At 38.8% G+C, this 17,714-nt stretch overlaps 1 protein-coding gene across 1 annotated transcript in view; it reads right to left on the reverse strand.

The window, feature by feature from the left end:
• The window catches only part of ADCY8 (adenylate cyclase 8), a 361,242-nt gene that overhangs the window by 122,418 nt on the left and 221,110 nt on the right, over window positions 1-17,714 (reverse strand). Inside the window, exon 8 of the mRNA XM_027845527.1 lies at window positions 5,813-6,010. Within this exon, the coding sequence (XP_027701328.1) occupies window positions 5,813-6,010 (198 nt within the window). The remainder of the gene's footprint in view (window positions 1-5,812; window positions 6,011-17,714) is intronic.

The raw sequence follows: 17,714 nt of genomic DNA on the forward strand, positions 1-17,714 counted from the left end.
GAAGTCCTTTTGTAAATGTTAAAGTGTCACATAGATGTCAGGTATTGTTATTAACTGAATTGAGATCTTTTCAAGTTGGTTCATTATTTCTTGTTATCTTGTCTAAACTAAGGCTGGATGGAGTGAGGATTTTGTCTTCAGTGCATACAGTAAAACCATATTGTTGCTGAGAGCCCATTCTGTAAAGGCAACAATAGGAATGATTGGTGGTGGGGTGGTAGAGAGCCCCTATGTTAACAACAACAGCAAGTCTCCCCACCCTACCCCTCCAAAAAATAAAAACTGGAGTATCCTCTCATCTGACCCATGACACTTAATCATCTTAAAATGGATTTTTTTTCCAGCTGTTACCTTGGATGAATCTGTTTAGCCCCTCCAGGTTAGTCATTCAGAAACAAATTAGCATTTTAAAGGGACTTCTTGGAGGGAAAATGACATTTACTACTAGTATGTATCCCAATACAGCATAGCATCAGAAACAGACAACTGGTCTTGAAGCAGGGAGGAAGTAAGTTCAGGTTCCATCTCAGAATCTCAGATACACGCTGGCTGTGTGACCCTGAGCAAGTCACTTAACCCTGTTTACCTCAGTTTCCTCATCTATAAAATGAGCTGGAGAAGGAAGTGACAAACTACTCCAATATCTTTGCCAAGAAACCTCAAATGGGATCACAAAGAGTCAAATCCTGAAATGATTGAACAAGTAGGTAGATGGGCTAGAGACCAAAACCACATGTGGAAAAGAACACTGATTTGCCCATGGGCATCAGATGCAAATATTTGTGTCCTTTGGGAATGAAATGACTAGATTTATGCAATTGGCATTGTGGGGGAAAAAATCTATGGGAAGAGACTTGTAGATATGGTGTTTTTTGTTTTTTTGTTTTTTGTTTTTTTCAGCAAATGTAGCCATCTATTTTGGGGAAACCCTCTGAACAAATAGGATCTTGTGTGGGATTTGGTAGATTTCAGTTGAAAACCTCACCCCTGGCCCTTTTGTTCAGACTTCCTCTGAATCAGGGGCAGGAGTGGGAGGAAGCTTAGAGTCCCATTAGACTAACTTCTAAACCCTGGGATTGCTGGGAGTAGGGGGAGTGAAGAGGAAATCCTTCTGCTCTTCTGGAAAGCACAAAGTTTACATTTCCTTTCATGAGGATTGGGGATGCACTGATGGGGGGTGGAAGCCATAAATAACTATCAGAGATATTCTTAAGATCTTGAGGTGGAAGATCTAGTTGAAGGAACTGGGAATGTTTAAACCATAGAAGAAAAGACTCAAAAGGGGATATGAGGATATGATAGATGTGTAGTAGAAGTAATCGAAGGTCTGTCATGGGGTGAGGGATTTGACTTGTTCTATTTTGCCCCAGCAGAAATGATAGGGGAAAGTTTATATATATATACACACACATATATATATACATATATATATATATGAATATACACATTCTTTCAAAAAATAGTTAATGAATTCTTAATCTGTGAATGAAAATCCTCTTTTTACACAATACTTTTTTAATGGAAATGCCAGTTTTGAGGGAAATAAAGTGCCTAAGGAAAATTTGAATAATGCTTATAAGTCTTTTGTATGTGTTTTGATGGTGGTTTCTGTGCCTTAGTTCATTAATAAAGGAGAAAAGAAGGCATAATATGTCACATTACATTTTCTCAGACCATTGTTCAAACAGAATATATTCTTTTTTTTTCCTGAGAAAATTACCAAGGTAAATTAATTATATCCATTCTCTCTCTTTCCCAGTAGGAAAAGCACTTTCACATAATGACCACAATTCTGAATTCATCACATAAAAATGCTTTTTTTTCAATGGGAAAAATGCTTTTTAATTTGCTTAGGAAAGTGTCAGATCTGGGAGGAGTGGAATATCGAATAACAGAATAGTCAAAGAGGCAGAAAAATACTGGGGGATGTGATAAGACCCCTACAACCAAGGTCCGGCAACGTCCAGGCAGGTAGGAGATCCTAGATATCCCTAGAGTCCTGGGTCAGTGGTGTACTGGAGCCGGCTTGAAAGAGCTGCTGATAGTTAAATCTCCAGTATAAGCGTTTGCACCCAAGAAATAAGCAAGTTGCATTATCAGGCCCTGATTTATTGTTTTGTTGATTGTTTACATCCAAGAAAGTGATGGGGAAAGTATTAGTTATGCATTAAAAGTAAAAGTATGTCAGGCACATTTCCCTGAGAGACCATTGTTAAACATTTCCCAGCACACGGTTGCGGTTGCATAGGATTGTATCTCTAGAGGTGGAAGGGACCTCAGAGGCCATCTAGTGCATACTTTTAATTTTACAAATTAGAAGAGAGGGCCTAGCATATTAACGGATTTGCCCTACGTCACACTGGGATTTGAACCCGTCTTCTGACTCTAGAGTCAGCATTCTTTCAATGGTACTATGAAAAGCTGAAATTTTATTCTTTGAATTAGAAGGAACCTGAAAAGTCACCTTGTCCAAGCAATACTCTGCTCCCACCTTTTCCTTTTACAGGAGAGGTTATTGAGGTTTCATGATTAAATCATTTTTTTTCATAGCAAATCAGCGGCCCGAGCTGGGACCCAAACTCCCACTTCTTCTTGGTTAGGAAACTGTAACGAGCCACATTTATACTCTAAGGGGTCTTTCCATTGCAACATGCTTTTTTTTCTGGGGTCAGCAGTAGACAGCTTCTAGGCCCACAACTAGACATTTTCCTATATGCATTTAATAGGTCCAAAAGAGCAAATGGAAAAAGGTTTTGGGGAGATGCTTCTGTAGTCCACTAGAGAAATATCTATTTCCTGGCAATATCCCTGGCTGCTCCCAATTCACCTCCTCGCTCCCTCCCAAGACAGTCCATTCCACTTTGGGGTAGCCCAAAATGTAGGACTACTATCAAGCCAAAATTTGCCTCACTCTATCTTTTACCTTTTGCTTCTAATTCTTCCCTTAGGGGACAAGCAGAACCAGCTGAATCTAGATTTCCAATGAAAGCCTTTTAAATACTTAAACACAGTTGTCAATCATCCCCCCTCCCCTCACCTTCCCCCTTCTCTTCTCTGGGCTAAATATCCCTATAGGACCTTCAACTGATTCTTTCTTTAACTGTGTGATGTCTGTTGAGAGACATCATTGATTTTAGAACCACGAAACTCAATTTACACAGCTAAAGTAGAGATTTTGGATTGGAATCTACTTTACCCTAAATTATCTGGATTGGCTGTGTGGACAGGTTCCCATGAAAATGAAAATTATGCCCCTCCGTTTCCCTTTGATTGCTTTCTATATATTTGTGTGTGTCTTGTCTCTAGCATTAGATTGTAAACTACTTGAGGTCAGGGGCTGTTTTTTATCTCTTTTTGTATCCCTAGCCTTCAGCACAGTGACGCTTAATAAATGTTTGTTGATTGATTAATTGATTGTGGAGTTACAATCCAGAGTTTCCTTGTCCAGAATACATTAAAATCAATTACTCCATGGGTAATTACAGGGAAAGCTAGGGATTTCCAATCCCACACAATTGTTATTCCCCTGAGAAATTCACAAACTTCTTTAGGTATACAACTGACAACTATAAAAACAACAATAACAAAATCAACCAAATCTCCAAGTATTTATTAAGTACCTACTATGTGTCAGGCATGTGGTAAGCACCTTAAAAATATTATCTCATTTGATCTTCACAACAGCCCTGGGAGGTGTTATTATTATTCCCATTTTACAGTTAAGAAAGTTGAGCCATGCAGAGGTCATATGACTTGCCCAGGATCACACGGCTAGCAAGTATCTGAGGATGAATTTGAACTCAGATCTTCCTGACTTGAGGCCCAGCGCTCAATCCCTTGAGCCACTAACTTGATGTAACTAAAAACAAAAATTACTTTCCATATATTTTGTTTGCCTAGAATATGTAGTTCTTGACCCAAGCAAGAAAATCTTTATCAGGATTATACATGCAGCATTGGAAGGAAGCTCACCTAATGCTCACTTGGTAAAATTACTTGCTCAGGGTCAAACAGCTAACAAGTATCAGAGGTAGGATTTGAACCCAGGTCTTCCTGACTCTAAGTAACTGTTAACACTCCTGTAATAGAGCTCAGGCTATTAAGTGGTACAGTGAGTAGAGAGCTGGGCCTGGAGTCAGAATAGACCTGAGTTCAAATCTGGCTTTAGACATTTAAGTAGTTGTATAACCCTGGGCTTAATCTTTGCTTTCCTCAGTTTCCTCAACTGTGAAATGAGAATCATAATAGCCCCTACCTCACCAGGACATTGTGAGGATCAAGAGAGACGATATTTGCAAAGTGTCTGACACACTGTAAGTGCTCAATAAATCCTCGTTGCCTCCCTCCAAGTCCCCTGCTCTATCCACATAGCAAACAGGAAATTGGTCTGAGTATAAAGGGATCTCCAGATACATTCCTTCCTTTTGAGATCTTAGTAGGACTAATCTAAAAGATTCCTCGTTAAAAAGCAAAACAAACCATCGTTTGTCTCCCAGTTCTTTAGACGTCCCAACTGAAACAAGTACATCTAATTTTAAAACTCATGAGACAAAGGTTGCTTGATGTTTTTGCTGACTTGGCTGTTGAATTTGTAGTGATCTGTCTTGCTTTTTCTTTTCTTCCTCGCTATTGCTCAGGCATTTCAAGCTGGGAGTCAAACATGAGTGAGTATTCTTTCTGGAGTTTTCACGTTTGAGATGGTTTAAAAAGGGAAATTCTAGGTGTACCATGAACACGTCTGTGCATATGCATGTTCGTTTCATGGTCCTGCAGCTGAGTGATGGATGGTCACTGTGGCAGCTGAGCTAAGATGTACAGAATTGCTCAGCAGAGCTTGGCACTAAATTCCTTGAGCTGGAAAGTCCCCTGCTGTTCTTTCCTGAGGCCTCTGCTCACTCATAGAGGAAGGGGACCATAGCAGATAATGGGCTCCCCAGCCTCTCTGAGCTGAAGCTTGTCAGTTATGATCAGCGCTAAGGAGCAATCCTCTTCCTTTGCACTGGGAGGTCTCACCTTCCCTATTTACCTTTCCTGTAGAGGGTCAAGTTAGAAGCCTGCATCAGTTGGTGACTGCCCTGATTAAGGACCAGAAGGTACTCTAAGACTGATAGAAGAACAATATGTATACCTTAAAGAAATATGGTTCTTTTTGGTGGGGAGAGACCTGTGATGTTATGGGAATCAGAAAAATCTCAGTGGGGAAAATCCTTCCATTGATGCAGATTGGCATTTGGGTTGTCATTTATAATCTTAGCTAATTTTCTGGGGCACTGAGAGATTAAATGACTTGCTGAGAGTCACTTAGTCAGTATTGATCAGAGACAGGATTTGAACCCTGGTTCTCTTGACTCCAAGGTTTGGCCTCTTGTCACGTGTTATGCTTCAATTTTATCTGTATAATTGTTAGGATTTGACCATTGTGGAGAAGAGCCCTGGTGGGATGATGGTGGAATAAGGAGAGTTAAAATTAGCCATTCCCATTTTATTCCAACAGAGATACCACCTGGCCATTAAGTAACAATGAGAAATGATGCAGATCCAAAAAAAGCGTGCTTTCTTTTCTTTTCTTTTCTCCTTATGAAAGGTGGCTAATCCTGGAAAAAAATAATCTTTGCTTTAACCATTGTAGGTCCTATGACAAGAACCATCATTTCCTTCCATGGCCTTTAGTCCACTCATGATTTCAAAACAGAAAAAGAAAAAGAAAAGCCAAAACAAAAGCAAAACTAGACCCTAGCACTGTCTTTATTTCCATGGACATTTATAACAATTCACGTTGGTAAAACAGAAGCAGCTACCGTGACCCCACTACCTTATGCTCCAGGCTGGAGTCTTTAAACATCAGTGAGAAAGGCTTGATATGCTCTCTTCTCAATTTATCGCCACTCCGTAAGTCGATGGTGTGCTCTATTCTCTTGTTAATTTCCTCAGGCCCAGACTGGACATGCAAAGCTTGTGCAAGATGGTTTGGAAGCAGATTTATTGAATTTCTTGTTAGGGCAGCGAGAGTCTAGGGGAAAGCACATGCACAAAGAATAAACTGCTAGTCCCCTTTGGGTTAAAAAAAATAAAATAAAAAATTTAAAAATGCAATGTTTTTAGATCATGTTGCATTGCAAATTGTAATAGCATTCCATGCATTTTTATTCAGTGAAACCTACGGGAAGCAGAAAGTCAGAAATCCTTTCAGAGAAACATATTACAGTACAACAATTTGTTGCTTTTGCATCACATTTGAGCGAGGGCACTTCTCCCTCTGTGTAGGTGCACTGAATTCCTTTGGTTAAAGGTTTGTATGCTTGGAAAGAGAATCATAGCATCACACACACCGCGTCAGAGCTGGAAAGGACCTTAGAGATCATCGAGGCCAAGAGCAATTTGTGGCCCAGAGAGGGGAGGGACTTGCCCAAGCTCAGATCTGGGCCTGGTCTCTAAGAGGGCCCTTCCCTGGTATGAGAGAAAGAGGAAAAATAAAGCAAAGAACCAAATAGAGGCAAATTCCAAGCAGTCCACAGATGCGATCTGCTCCAACATGAAATCAGAGTTAGATTCCGCAGCTTCCTGTGGTCTTTCATTTGGCTGTGGGGGAGATAATTTACAGAGCACCATGTTGCATTTTTTCTATCTGGAACTGGCTCTCATCTTTAGACCTCTTTAGGGATAGATGGCCATGAAAATGTTAATATACACAGTTCATATTTCTGTAGCACTTCACAGTTTACAGCAAACCTGTGAGGGTAGGAAGTGCAAGCATTCCTAGCCTCATTTTACAAAAGAGGAAACTGAGGCTGGCCCCAGCGGTAGGTGCTTAGTAAGGATAAGAGCTGGGACTTGAACCCAAATCTTCTGAATCTTAGCCCCTTCTATGACACTGGGGTAATGAATATATAATTTCAAATTCGTTCAAATTTTTGCCCATATGCCACTGCAAATTTATATGCTCATAAAAATCTAGAGCATATCCTTTGAGAAAGAAAATGCAAACAGAGGCATTCTCCTGCCATTTTGGCATTTGTAGCTGAGAGGTGGTATGATTACTGTGGCTGGTAATAGGATACTAAAACTGACATAAGAGTAAAAGTTGACTTGGCACCTTCCTTCCAAATATGGTGAATAGACAACCACAGTTACCAGCCTATCTCAAAACAATAGACAAAAAGCGCTGTTTGGTCAAAATGGACTAGAGCAATCCAGAGACAGGGAGCTCTTTAACCCCTGAGGTGGTTCCTTTGTGCGGTGAGGATTTGGTACTTCAAGTACCAAGGGGGAGGGAGGCAGGGTAGAGAGTCTCATGACTGCATGCTTGACCCACTCTTTTCTCCCAGCATTTCATTTGGCACCCTATTCAAGGGCACAAATTATACTGGCCAAAGAATCCAGAGTGAGAGAATTTTAAAACTGGAGTGGATATAAAGGGTCTAAGCCTTCATCTCTGAGACAGGAAGGACTCAATAGTTGAGTGACTTTCCCAAGGTGATATAATTAGAGGCAGAGCTGGTACCCTAGTCCACAGCATTAGTCAGAGTTCCATCAATCATAAAAATCAAATTTAAGCCTCAAACTCACATTCTAAAAGCGAGAAAATTGGGGCTAAGAGAGGCACTCACATCCAAGGTCACCCAGTCAATGAATGACTGAGCTAGGAGTAGACAGCAGGTTTTATACTTCTCGGTCCCGTGTTCCTTTCATTATCTTTAAGCCAAGACTTACTCTGAACAAATGACAGGATCTTATATGGCCTCATGCCCCCTGACTTTTTTTTGTGGAAATACATTCAGTTTTACTATAATTAGGAGCTCCAATGGGGCTATAGTTATAGTATCATGGGATCATAGTTCCAAGAGAAGGGGTGATGGGTTACATTTTTTATTTTACAGAAAAGGAGAAGTGAGGCACAGGGACAGTGAATGACTTGCTCCAGGTCCCACAGGTAGTATAGGGCAGAATTCTGGGAGAATTTGAAGACACCTCCTCATCCTTGGTCTAGGACTTTCTGAGAGGGGTGTTTTTGGCCAATGAACTAGTGAATATAAACTTCCAAGCAAAGGAAAACAAAAAAAGATAGATTTTTCAGGGTGGTAGAAGAGAAGGACAGAGAAGGAAGAAGAGGGTAGGGAAACAGAGACAAGTTTCAGTAAACTGAAAAAAATAAGTGCTGCAGAGACCAGAGTGCCCATCTACTCTCTCCTGAATTCAGTACTATTAGAACAACCTCACTGAAAGCAGGGGATTACTTGAGGAAAAATGTTTCAGGAGCATCAGGCAGGTGTCTGGAGTTATTTTTCTCCCTTTGAAGGAAGCATGAAGGAAGAGCATGCAGCTCTGGTGGGGCTTTTACTAAGTGGCTTACAGCTATGAGGATCTTGCTGACATGGACTATCCTTTGGAACTTTGGTGGCTAGCAACAGGGCGTAGAATTGAATATATATATACACACACACACACATATATATTCAAAACAAAGATGTTTCCCCTTTTAAGTTTTCCTTCTACAAAATAGAAATATGCTGTTTTAGGCATGTCACATACACATTCTCACAGGATCACCTTGAGGGATATGATGAAAAGGATGCCATACCTCCAGGGCCTTTAGGGTAGACCAGCATGAAATCCAGAGTAAGGCCAAGTGCCCTGTGACCAAGGGCTCAGTTCCCATTGATTGTTACTGCTTCTGGCAACAGGCCAATGGAAACGCCCTGACTGAAGAGTTCCACCAAATGCTACTGGTTAGTTTCGCAACTGCTCATTTCAAGGCAGAACAGAACTTCTTGTTGTAGCTGTTAAAAGGTTCTTAGCAGAGGCCTTATGAAAAAGGCATTTTGTCAAAACTGCTAAGTCAAATCAGAATGCCTTTCTTGATTTAATCATATCTGTTATTGTGAGGGCAGTGACAAATATTTTGTCCAGAAAGTCATCTCTTAATCACCATGTACAGACTACATATGTTGGATTATCAGAGACACACTTTAGTTAAAATGTTCTCTCTCTCTCTCTCTCTCTCTCTCTCTCTCTCTCTCTCTCTCTCTGTCTGTCTGTCTGTCTCTGTCTCTCTCTCTCTCTTTCTCTCTCTCTCTGTCTCCTCTCTTGGCTAGTGTGCTCTTGGTTTTCTAATCCAGATTGTCTAGTGGATTCTGGCCAAGGAAGAGCAAAATCATGTTAGCATTAGCTTAAGTGACACAGAGAAGAAAGACGGGCAGGACAGTCTGCTGCCAAAGTAATCCTATATTATGTTCTATGACATCAATAACTTATGTACCATTTGTAATTTGTGATTATCTGTGCCAATGATCCCTTTCATTACTGGAGTTAATTGTGAGTTGACTACATACATATTCAGTTTTAGCAAGAACAATTAAAAAAAATCAACTGCCAATTTCACTGGGGAGATCTGCATGGAGTGTTTGGGATAATTTATCCTTTTCCTTGTTTATTCTGCTGTGGTCAGACTGGAATAAAACCTCTAGCAGTAGCATTTGGCTTTATCTTCAACAGTTCACAGAAATACAAGATTGAGTTAGTTCAGAAACATGCTAGATAATAGCACCAACTTCATGATACTATTTCCAACTGAAACTGACCTGTGAACTGTGGGGAGCTATGCTTTCCATGAGCAATTTATGTAATTGGCTCAGGAATGGGGAAATAAAAGAAGTGGAAAGATGAAGATGGAAGGAAATGTCATGAGATTAGTGATAGAATTTTTTTCCAGGAAGTTTGTACCTACACATAGGAAAATCAGTGTTATGATGAACGGGGTATGCCAGAGTTTGGGACTGAGCTGGCCTATCATATTTGAGGCACACAGCAAAGAATATTCACATTAAACATTTTACATTTTAGAGCTGGGAGGGACCTCAAAAGTCATCTAGCCCAACCCCTTTCTTTTTTAAATGAGGACACTGAGAACCAGTGAGGTTAAGGGGCTTTCTGAAGGTCACCCAGATGGTAAGGTACAGAGCTGAGATTCATACCCAGATCCTCTGATGCCAAAATCAATGTTCTTTCCATTGCACCAACCCTGACATCTGGTGACAGAGAGTAGTATTTTTGCCACTCAAGAAATCCTGAAATTGTTTTCCCATGCAGAACTGACCTTGACACAACTTAAAAGAAAAAAAAAGGCCTGCTTGAATCTAGCTTTCTGAGCATAGAAGTTCCTTCTAATGCTCATGGGCTCTAAGTCAACCATCAGAAAATGAAATTATTATTATATTCATTTTTATGTTACAATATTTTTTTAAAAAAAGTCCCTACGTGTAAGTGCAACGGCAACTATTGAATGCTCTTTTCTCAGGTCTCTGTGAAGGAGTTCTAACTCTGAACCCTCTACCCTGCCCAATAATAGTTCTCTGGTGCTGATTCCCCTGAGAGTGGGCCTCTCTGCTCTCAGACAGGTTGCTCTTCAGGTAACAAAAGTATTTCTTATAACTGAGCTCAAGATGCAGAGTCTTTCCAGATTGGTAGATTTTGATAGAATTTGTGTTAGTACTAAGCTGTTTAGCAATCTTACATTTATGAAACCATTAATTTCATATTTAGTACATGAAATCTATGCAACTGAAGCAGCGGACAATTGCTTCTTTGCATCTGACTTTTTTCCCTCTATGTTATCCATGGAAAACTCACCTTCCATACACATGCTATGACTTCATGGAAAATTACAGACTGACATTTATCAAGCCATATCCTGCTAGCGAGGAAATTATTCCCAGAAAGTCTTTAGAATTTTTAACTGCATGCCTTTTGCCATTAAATTGCAAGGTGACACTGAGAAAATTGGTATCTCATTACACTAAATGATAGAATCACTGAATTTGAAAGCTAGAAAAGACCTCAGCGGTCATCTAGTCTAATATAATCATCAACATAGGAGCCCTTCCTACCATAACTCTGATAGGTGATCATTCAGTCTCTCTTTGAATACTTCCAGGGATAGGATGTTTGCTAATTTGTGCAGTAGTTTATTCTAATGATACATAGTTCTAATTATTGCAAAGATCATCCTTGGAAGCAAATAATCACACAATAGTCCTAGTGCTAACCTCTGAGATAATAAGTTTACTCCCTTAACAAAATGGCAACACCCAAAAATTTGAAGACAGGCATAACATTATAGAAATAGTAATATCTCTTAGTCTTCCCTTTTCCAGGCTGATTATTCAACAATTTTTTCATATGGCATGGTTTCAAGGGGCTACCCTCTTGTTTATTCTCTGATTTGTTACTATCCCTCTAAAAGTGTAGTGCCCACAACTGGATAAAATAGAAATGACAGCCAAATCACATCTGGGCTCTGTTACATCCCAACTAAATAACAATAATAAAAGCTAACATTTATATAGAGCCTACTATACTACTACAGGCACTGTGCTAAATGCTTTATGATACTCACAACAACCCTGGGAGATGGGTACTATTATTATCCCCATTTTACAGATGAGAAAACTGAGGTAAATGGAGGTCAAGGAACTTGTCCAGGGTCACATAGCTAGTAAGTGCCTGAGACCAGATTTAAACTCAGTTCTTCCTGACTCCAGTCTTGGGCTTAATTTGTTGTGCTACATAGCTGCCATCTAAAGCTGGACAGCTAATAAAGACTAGAGCTGAGAGTCAAAATCATGTCCCCTGACTCTGAGTCCAGTGTCATTACACTGCTGCAGCAGTGTATTATTAATATTAAGAGATACTGACCTCGCCATTAGTCTGTTTCCACATGTAGCTTTTCTGGGTCCAACAACTCAGAAAAGGCTAGTTTTAAAATTCCATTCTGACTTTGGAAAAAGGATGCTTTCTCTGCACAAGCTCTCAAGGAGAATTCTTGCTGACCTGAGAAGATGCATATGATTTTGTACAAACTTGGTGAAAAATAAGATTTCCTTAGACATCACACAGTTTTGACTACGCCTTGATCGAAAAGACACTAAGTTAAATTGAGTGGAAAAGCGGCATGTCACCAGTCTACTAATCTAGGCTTAATCTCACTTTATGCTTCATCCAGAATGTTTTTGCCCCTCTTCCATCTCCTACTCCACACCCAGTCATACATTAGCTTCTCATGTCTCTGTGCATTTGTTTACACTATTCCCTATCAAAAGACTACTACCTCTCTTCATTGAATTCTAACTCACATGTTACATCCTCCATGAAGGCTTCCTTGATTCCTCTATTGGTAACACTTACTTCCTTGGACCTTAGGTAGTATGTTTTGTCTATTGAATTCCTATGCATGATTTAAAATCAAATCCAATTCAGATGCTACTATATTCATGAAGATTTCCCTGATGCCCCCATTAGTCATTTCCTTCCCCCTTGGATTTCCCTTAGCAGCATGTTTTTATTAATTTCTAAAACACAATTTAATGTGTATCATAGTTACTTATGTTTATATCCTATACTCCAACTATAGTAACTACTAGTAACTACTTCAACTACGGCTTCACATAACTAGTAGTATAGCAACTAGTAGTAAATACTTCAACTAAGCTCCATGAAGGCAGGAATTCTATTTTATCTAAATCTTTCATTTCCCCCAATCACCTTCCATAAGTGTCTTAGACAGTAGTGAACTAATAAGTATTTGTTGATTTGAATAAGACTAAGTGTCCAAAAGGTAATGAAGACTTTCATGGTGGGTTACATAAATAGCCTATACTGTATAACCAATGAGTAACCTTAAAGATAAATAGGAGTAGAAAATATGACCAGAGGAATTTAAGTTAGATAGAGACGATGTGTTAGCTATAGGGCAATGGTGAGAGGCAATAGGTAGGGAATTTGAGTGCTCTACTGTCATCCTCACAATGTCAGGAGAAATTGAGGAAGGCCTCGAGCACTTTGAACACCTTGTGGTGATCATATGGGAGGACATAGATGATGCTGTACAGGATGGGCAGGTGTGGATGGGTTGGAAATGCATTGGTAGAAGAAACCTCCAAGTTGATGAAATCATAGATTCGATTGAGTATTCAAGTAGGCATCTTGTAAAAATATACAGTAGTTGTTTGAATGCCAAACTTTCTGTCTTATCAAAGACTACCTATAAGTGGGATTACTTCACACTTCCTATTGATAGCTGAGCTTTACAACCCAGCATATATATTAAAGAAAACAGAATACTTTAAATTCATAGCAAGAATATATTTGACATTATACTTTCTACCCATGGTCCATGCTGGGCTTTTTACTCTATTATTTGGACGAGACACAACAACAACAACAACAACAACTACTACTACTACTACTACTACTACTACCACCACCACCACCACCACTACTACTACTACTACTACTACTACTACCACCACTACCACCACTACTACTACTACAATAGCTAACATTATATAGCACTTTAAATTTTATAAGGTACTTTACAAATATGATCTCATTTTATTTTACCAACAATACTGAGAAGTAGATGATATTATCATCCCCATTTTACAGATGAAGAAACTGAGGCACACAGAGGCTAAATAACTTGTCCTGAGTTAACAGCCTGGCAAAATGACTTGCCCTTGCCTGAGACCAGTTTCAACCCAGGTCTTCCTGACTCAAGGTCTACTGTTCTGTCCACCTTTGCATATAAAAAGGCTATCTGCACTGCCTGCGTCTATGCGCTAGTGGATGGCCAATGTTCCATTATATGGATATTGATGGACAACACCATAAGCTGTTTGTCCTGTATGATTAAATTTTCTGAAAACACAAAAAGTTGTCTTTTTTTAATCATCAATTCCAAATAATCTGCTTGAAATAGTATAAAGGTAGGCTTTTCCTGACACTTGATATCTTGATCAAGTGCCAGTTGGGGTAACCAACTTGCTTCCTTGGACTTTTAGATACTGCATTTCTTGTCTCAGTTGATAGTTTTTGCATAGGCTGGGTAGACCAGTTCCTTTTTCAGCTTCTCCTGTGCTTTCTGCCACGATCCTGATTGATTTTACCAAGCTCTTCAAAAACAAATCTGATCTGTAATCCAGGGACTGTAGCTGATGAATGAGGGATGTTGTTGCTCTCCAGAACACTGACAGTTTCTGTATAACTCAGTGTCAACGGGAAATGGGATAATCATCCAATTAACTTGATAGCTAGACGCTGGCAAACTACAACTCACACAAACAAGAACAATCTCAAAAGACCTCTTTTGGGTCTGAATTATTTAGTTTTTCATATAACACTACAGATAAAATTTCTAAAAATGTTGAAGTAATGAAGGGAAAATTATTTGGGGAGAAGGAAGAAATGAACAGTTTGGGAAAATTAAACTTTAAATTCAATACCTGTATTTTTTTTAGCACATCAAACTGAAAAAAATAGATATTTAATAAATTTTTGTTAGGCCGAACTGAATTGAATTATCTTCCTTTGCAGATCTCAAGTCACTGATGATTTAAGAACCCAAAATGATATAACATTTTGTGCACATAACTTGGTTTGCTCTAAAAAATGGTATCTGGCATGCTAAATTATTCAAACAATGATTATACATTGCACATTTAATTTATTTGTAAATGTTATAATAAATGTTTTCTCAATAGGCCACCACTGAAGTTTTACCTTGGTTTCCAAATTACATGATCCTGCATTCTTGAAGACTACGCTAGTAGAGATCAAATTTTAGCAGGTCCATCAAGGGTCTTTACATTCTGTGCCTAAGGACCAACCTAAATGAGTTCTGAGAATTTCATTTCCAGGAGGTTAGCCATCAAGTAATATTTTTTTTTCTTTTCTATCAACAACTCCAGAAGAGTATGGCTATTTTAAATGTAGGAGAGTGGCCACAGTGTTAGAATCATGGATCCTGCAAGTTGTGACATGATTTATAGTGGATAACTGGTTCTTGCCATCTAAGACAGCAATATTTTAGGAAAACAGATAATTTTACTATGTTTTATTATTATTATTATTTCTTTTGTACCTCCTGCCACTCATAATGTCAATTAGATACACAGAGCACTGAGTTTTAGAAAGGAAGGGGATAAGAACAAGACATGTGATTTCATTGATAATGGAAAATTCCCTGGGTAAAGAAAGGCCCTCTGCCAATTCAAGACAATACAAGTCTCTACAACTTTCAGTCTTAAAAAGTGGCCTAGAACACAAAGGTTAAACAACTTGCCTGGGATCACACAACCGGAATATTTGGATCAGGATTTGAACTGAGGCCTTCCTGGCTCTTAGGGTGACTCTCTATTTGCTCCACCTATATTACTTAGGGGGAAAAAGGTGGAAAAGAGTCCCCGCATCCCTAACCTCACTGAATACTATTTTTGCTACATGGAAATTGGTCTAATCAATTTCTTTCCTGAGCCCACTATCAACAGTTTGTTTTCATGCCTTTTCATTAGAGTTCTCCACTCCTGGAATCTTCTCCTACCCCAAAACAGGTCTCTTAGAATCCCTGGCTTCTTTTAAGACTCAGTTCCTAAGAGCTTCCTTCTTCAGGAGAACTTTCTTGGCCCCCCAATTGTTAGTGCATTGATCTCTAAGGTTACCTAATGCACATGCACATCTCTGTCTATAGATATGTATGTATGTATGTGTGTATTTATCTACACACACATATGTATATATGGATAGATAATAGATGATAGGATCTATATCTACACAAATATATCTTAGATCTTCTATAGAATGTAAGCTCCTTGAGGACAAGGACTGTCTAGTACCTACTCTTCAACTTCTAGAGAATTGTCTGGGGTCACTAAAAGGTTATGTGACTTACCCAGATTCAGAGACTAAGTATAGGTCAAAGGACAGCCTGTCTTTATTGTAAATGATTTATAACAGCTACTGTAAATAGTTTAACACAAATTTATTATTACATCTTCTTCATAAATCATTTTGGGGAGTAAAGAGTGAGTGGCGATAAGTAAATGCTTTATTGTAAACATTTTATGTTTCATTCTTAAAATTTCATTCATTTTCCCCTTCTTCCACCATTTTAGGGTGAAATGCTTAGGATTCTTTCGCCCTTAGGATGACATGCTGAATTTTTTCTCTCCCCCCATTTTTTAATCAACTACCTCACCTGACTCAAGGTTTTTTACATCTTTGACCATATTAACTGATTAATTAACACATTTCCAGTTTCTTTTCTGGCTAGAACTCTCAAACAATTTCTTAGGGTGGAGTGGGGGAGGAGTTCAAATAGGTTGTTTGTAATTGTTGACAATTACTTGAGTTTTCAAGAACTCCTGTGGGTTTTGATGTACATTTATAGTTCAAAATAGTCTATGGAAAAAATACATTTATCTCTGTCCCCTCCACTCTTTCCTTTACATTGGAGACTCGGAAAAGCTGAAGAATATTATTCACTGTTAACAGATCCAATTATCTGGTATAATCTGGTATAAACCACTCAGAACTCCTGGAAAGGTTTCAAACCCACTTGACTTTTGGAACAAAGTGAAAAAAGCAGAGTACCTTTAATGACTGTTTCCTGGCTGAAATCTGTTAAGTGGTAAGTTATCTTTTGAGTCAGAGCTAACATTAGCCCTAGGGTTTTCAATGTCAGAAGGAGATATGTTACAGGAAGATTTAAGATTTACTTCAGGAAAATTTCTGAACAAAGCATTCTAGGTTCCGGACCAAGAGTCTACAAGCTGTCCTGTCTAATCAACATCAAGCCTGTGGCCTCTCCTACAGTGATAGGAGTTTTTTGAATTTAGAAACAGCTCTTCAAAAATTGATTCCCTTTATTTTATAAAAACAAACAGACTCAAATGTTAGAGGAGTTTGCCTGGGATAGCATTTCCTCATCAGATAAGCGCAATGATGTTTATTCTAGGTATTAATAAGATAAGAAGATTTGTGTTATGCAGAACTCTGAGGGGAAAGTCTATTATTAGCAATTATTCTTTACAAGAAACTTGGAAACACTGACTAATAACTAGGCACCTTGAACTTTAAGCAGCTGGGTGGTGCATCAGATAGAAGGCTGGGACTGGACTCGGGAAGACCCATGTTCAAACTCAGTCTTCAGATACTAACTAGCTGGGTCATCTTGGGCAAGTGGCTTAATCTCTGTCTACCTCAGTTTCCGTACCTGTAAAATGGAGATAATAATAGCATCTCCCTCCCAGGGTGGTTGTGAGGATAAAACGAGTTCATATTTATGAAGTGCTTTTCAAACTTTAAAGCACTATATAAATGCTACTTATACAATAAATAGGATTTCTTTTGCAGATGGGGTTTATTTTGGAAACTTTAAAAACCTTAAAGGTCTAAATAAATTAAGACACACACCCCTAACTTTTTTTTTGTTTTGTTTTGAGATAGGTGGGGATATGTGAGTTAGTTTATCTAAGATGAAGGATGCAGTCACTTAAGTGACTTTAAACACCAAGAGTTGTTTTCCCCTGATGCTTAAAAGGTATCTCCAGAAGTAATTTCTGTACATAGGGATATATGCTGATTCTTTTGAATCACTTAGAAAAAAAATTATGTACATGATATAGGTCATTAACTAGTACAAATGGTGTGTGACATTGGTTCCTGCATTACCATCAAGGAGCAACATTCAGAGGGGTGGAATGTGACTGGAGCTTAATATGTCCATACATTATCAGGGTGTACCACCTTTGGGCTTTCCCTACCATTCAGGTGGAATCATAGAACTGATGGAAGGAGGTGTGTGCTTAGAGAACTTATAAGCCAATTTCTGTTTTTTATAGAGAAAGAATGAGGCCTAGAGAGGAGAAGTAACTTGCTGAAAG

Source organism: Vombatus ursinus, unplaced genomic scaffold (assembly GCF_900497805.2).
Source record: "Vombatus ursinus unplaced genomic scaffold, bare-nosed wombat genome assembly UNPS02014973.1, whole genome shotgun sequence".
Lineage (NCBI taxonomy): Eukaryota > Metazoa > Chordata > Mammalia > Diprotodontia > Vombatidae > Vombatus > Vombatus ursinus.